Below are 4,121 nucleotides of genomic sequence, written 5' to 3'. Positions count from 1 at the left end.
TTCAGTGGTCCTAAGTATCATTTGATATGAGAAAACAACTTGCCATTTCTCATTATGCTCTTTAACTTGTAAGACTCAGTTGCAAAGCCATTTGGAAGCAAGACACATTCGGCCTTAGAAACTAGAAACTAGTTGGAAAATCTAAGTTTTTTTCCCAACATATTTCCTCATATCCCACTGGAATACTATTTTGAGGGAGAAAGAGGAGTTAGACAGTTGTTCACTGTATTCAAAGGCAAAACAAATTGCACATGTAATAGAAACAAATTTTCAGATACTTATGTTCCAACTTAAACACACCACGTATTGCAGATTGGTCTGCATTGTCTGGCAAGTCATGACAAATTTTAGAGAGTGAAACAAGGTTTATTTTTCTTACATAACCTACAGCTGTTCCTAACCCACTAGTGGCAAACATTCCCCCTGAGAACAGAACACTTGTCTCCTTATACCAGACACCTGAATGGCTTTAAGTTCTACTCATGGTCCTATGCAAATTCCACAATAAAGGTAAGTATCAGATGCATGCAATAAGCATATCGACATATCAGGAACTGTTTTCAGCATTAATCTGTTAAACTATGAACATTATACCATATCCCCCACCAATTAAAAAAAGGCTTTGTTAGACAAGACAGTTGTATTGAATTCACTTCCTTTTATTGCAGTGACATCCCCCTGGTACAAAGTATTAACTGCAATAATTACGTTAAAACATTAGAAAAGCATTTGTGTGTGACAGTTACAGTACAGTATCAAATCTTACATCTTCAAATCAAGTGAGCCATTACCCACTAACGCTCAAATCTTTAAATTATTTTCAGTTATTTTTAAATATGTAATGTCAGAAAAAGCATATAAAAAGAATGTATGTAAAAGGAAACCTAAATACAAGTGAACAAATAAATAATTGATTTTCTCCAGCTATTACTGTCTTTCTAAACCCATACAAAGAAACCTAATCTACAGAAGGTATGAATTGCCATGTGTAAGTGATTTCATTTTTTGAGTAATTAATAATGATTGGAACATAACTAAATTTGGCGTCAAAATCAAAGCAGAAGTTGGAGTGACTGCCACTAACTGACATCTGCTGCAAACTACTACCATTAACTACGGAAATTTTAGTGTAGCAATTAATCTTGAAACTTGACCTCGTGCCTAGCGTTAGTGGACTTCTGAGAGTGCACGTGAAAAGCATCCTATGTAATTTCACAGACATTACCTTAACTATCCCCATATGCATCTTTAGATATATTTTATATAATTTTATACACATATATGCATGTATACACACACTTCATTTGGTTTCTGTGTTACAGATCACAAGCAATGGTTTCCTGAATGGGCAAAAAACCTTTTAAATAAGTGTACCTGTGCACATTTTTTCTTTTTTTTAAGATAGCAGCACTAAGTCCATGCCTTACTGTCCATCTGTTCAAAAGAATGTAACCCACAAAACAAGAAGAAACATGGCAATGATTCCGTATTCACAATGTGACATCCTTATCCCCTAAAAAACACTGTAAAACCTGTAATAGATACATTGATAAGTTTGATCCCCACCCCCTCACTTGGAAGGAAACAGCACTTTTACTGCGAACTGTCTTGTCTTATAATGTTTATCATAACAAGCTGGGTTCATGCTGGCATCAGTTACCTCACACTTAGCAGCAAAACATGCATGTTTGTTTTTCGTATTTTTTTTAAAACTGAAATGATTCAATAGTCTCAAATCCAATTGACAGAAACAGCAAAAAAAATTTTTTGCAGTTTACCAAGAACTTGACAAGTGTCTACTGCACTGCGTAGAATATTTTTATCTTTAATCACAACAACTTGAAGCTCTACCTTGCCACACAATGATTATGCTTTGCCCTTCAAAAGGAACAGTTACATTTCAATTTGATCTTGTATTTAGCATAAAAATACACCTTTTCTGTGCATCCCTAAATGAAAGTCACTCAACCACTGGTAAACTGATCCAGTAGCATGTCCAATGCTAATATCAAAAGCTTGTGAAATGTTTTTAGGCAATCCTTTCTATCCAAAATATATTAGGCATTTAAAAAAACAGTTCACATTACTAACCTTTATACAAAGGCTCAAGTGAAATTTCTTGTGTAGGTGTTCATAGTAGACTAAATTATGAAGTTTTCAAAATATACAATGAAAGGGCACACAAGATTGGCAGTTTCTTTACTGAACATAGAAAATGTATAAAGTAGGAAGTATGGAATAGATGTGAATTGCTAGACGATCAAACCTGAGTATTATTTAATGAGACTAAATGTATTTTCTGACAGCTGAATGAATTGACCTAAAAACATCTCCCCTAGTAACTAGTGGTCCTTTTAACCATTTGTTGAAAAATGCGAGAGAACTGTAGCTTTTATATTTCATATTGGATAGCAAGATTCCACATAGTGTTTACTGTTTTCTGTTAGATAGCATCACATTGCTTATATTATCCCCATTCAAGCCTTAAGTTGAGTTTTGTTTCAAAATATGTTGAAAGTGACACCAAAACGTGATAGGCCAAGAACTAGGACAGGTCTTTTTCTTTTCTTCTAATTTGTACTAAGATAAAAAAAGCCTCAGCCAGTAAGATGAATTGGGTTTCATATTAGAGCTACAGAGCAAAGATTGACCAGTATCCTTCACCAAGGTAGCTAATGGTAGCTGTGTATCTCAGACTAGTGCCACAGTAGTACACATTCTCAAATTTGAGAAAAAGATCCTCTCTGCTAGTAGAATTAGTTTTATTTCAACTGTTACAAAATTTAGTAGCACAAAGTCTTGACAAGAACATCAGGAATTTGTTTTAGTTCAACTGACCTGCCCCAATTCTCACCTTTAAATCTAACAGATATAATAATAAAAACCCAAAAACTTTCTGACAATAGAAAACATACAGTACTAAGAACTAATAGCTCAATGGAAGACTGAAAAGCAGCATTCATTTTTATTGTAATATGGAAGAGAATAGAAACTAAAGGAAGTCTGATCTAAACTCTTAGTTGAAGGCAGATTTTGACATTCTATATAAATTTACAAAATAGGATGTATTGATGAGATTTGGTTAATTTCAGAAGGCACCTCAAGGCTAAAAGGCTTTTATAAATCTATAATCCTTTCATTGATCAAAAATAAAACATTTTATTGCTGCTATTCAAATAGCAAACAAAAAGCTTGTCTTGTTCTTCAGTCTAACAAGGAATCCTCCCCCATTAAGCAAGATTAAATTACAGAAAATAGAGAATAAAACTGAAGATGTCACAACTTTAGAAATACAGTGACTTTCCTTGTGTGCTTTCAAGTCAGTGAAATAGTGAAAGAAGAGTCACTTTTTGCCTTTGTGATGTTAATAAACTATAGACCACGTCAGTCACTCTCCCCTGGGCACTGAAGTACCATTTCATCATAGCTGTCCCATGTGCAGTACTCTTAGGAATAGAAGGTAAGAACACTCTGATGATTCCCACGAACAAGGAGAATTGGTGGCAGATCTTTAGAAAGAGCTTCTAACCAGGCCATGTATAGTGCACTAGAAACCGCACCTTTTCGTGCAACTGGCAAACTCCTACAATTCACAAGGGAAAAAAGCATTCAACAATTAGAAAACCTGGTGGAGTACAAGTCATATCATATAAATATGAAAGTATGATTCTGCAAAGAGGTAGATATTAAGATATATTAAGATAAATTTCCTAACCTTTTTAGTTGTTGGGTTTTTCCTCAGAAATCAGTTAACGAGTTCAGAGTTCGTATATTAAGCACCACAGGCCTTTACATCTATTTACCCCTCACTTTTGGCCTCTTACAACCGTTTTGTAGCCAGGTAGCTTCATGGAAAATTCTCCGCAGTTGAAGACAGTTTCTTGAAAGACTCTTCAAGATTTTAAAATACAGCTTTTTCTTACGATGCCAGGTTGGTGCAGTCTAATATTCCTTCTCACAATCCTTCCACAACATGCCATACTCTTTTGAAAAAACTATTGTAAGTCTATTTGCCCTACTCAAACTTCACTTGTAGTACTACTTTATGGAGCTCTGAAGTAGGCTTCTAAAGAAAAACTCAGCGAAGAAACCTACGATCTGCATTCCGCTTGTTTATACCA

At 34.7% G+C, this 4,121-nt stretch overlaps 1 protein-coding gene across 1 annotated transcript in view; it reads right to left on the bottom strand.

The window, feature by feature from the left end:
* Positions 1-638: 638 nt before the first annotated feature.
* The window catches only part of SLC12A2 (solute carrier family 12 (sodium/potassium/chloride transporter), member 2), a 66,938-nt gene continuing 63,455 nt past the window's right edge, over positions 639-4,121 (bottom strand). The window contains exon 28 of the mRNA XM_009319697.1: positions 639-3,583. Coding sequence (XP_009317972.1) covers positions 3,448-3,583 — 136 coding nt within the window. The 3' untranslated portion in view covers positions 639-3,447. The remainder of the gene's footprint in view (positions 3,584-4,121) is intronic.

This window comes from Pygoscelis adeliae, unplaced genomic scaffold (assembly GCF_000699105.1).
Source record: "Pygoscelis adeliae isolate BGI_AS28 unplaced genomic scaffold, ASM69910v1 Scaffold110, whole genome shotgun sequence".
Classification (NCBI taxonomy): Eukaryota; Metazoa; Chordata; class Aves; order Sphenisciformes; family Spheniscidae; genus Pygoscelis; species Pygoscelis adeliae.
This window is presented reverse-complemented; position numbering and strand designations above follow the sequence as displayed.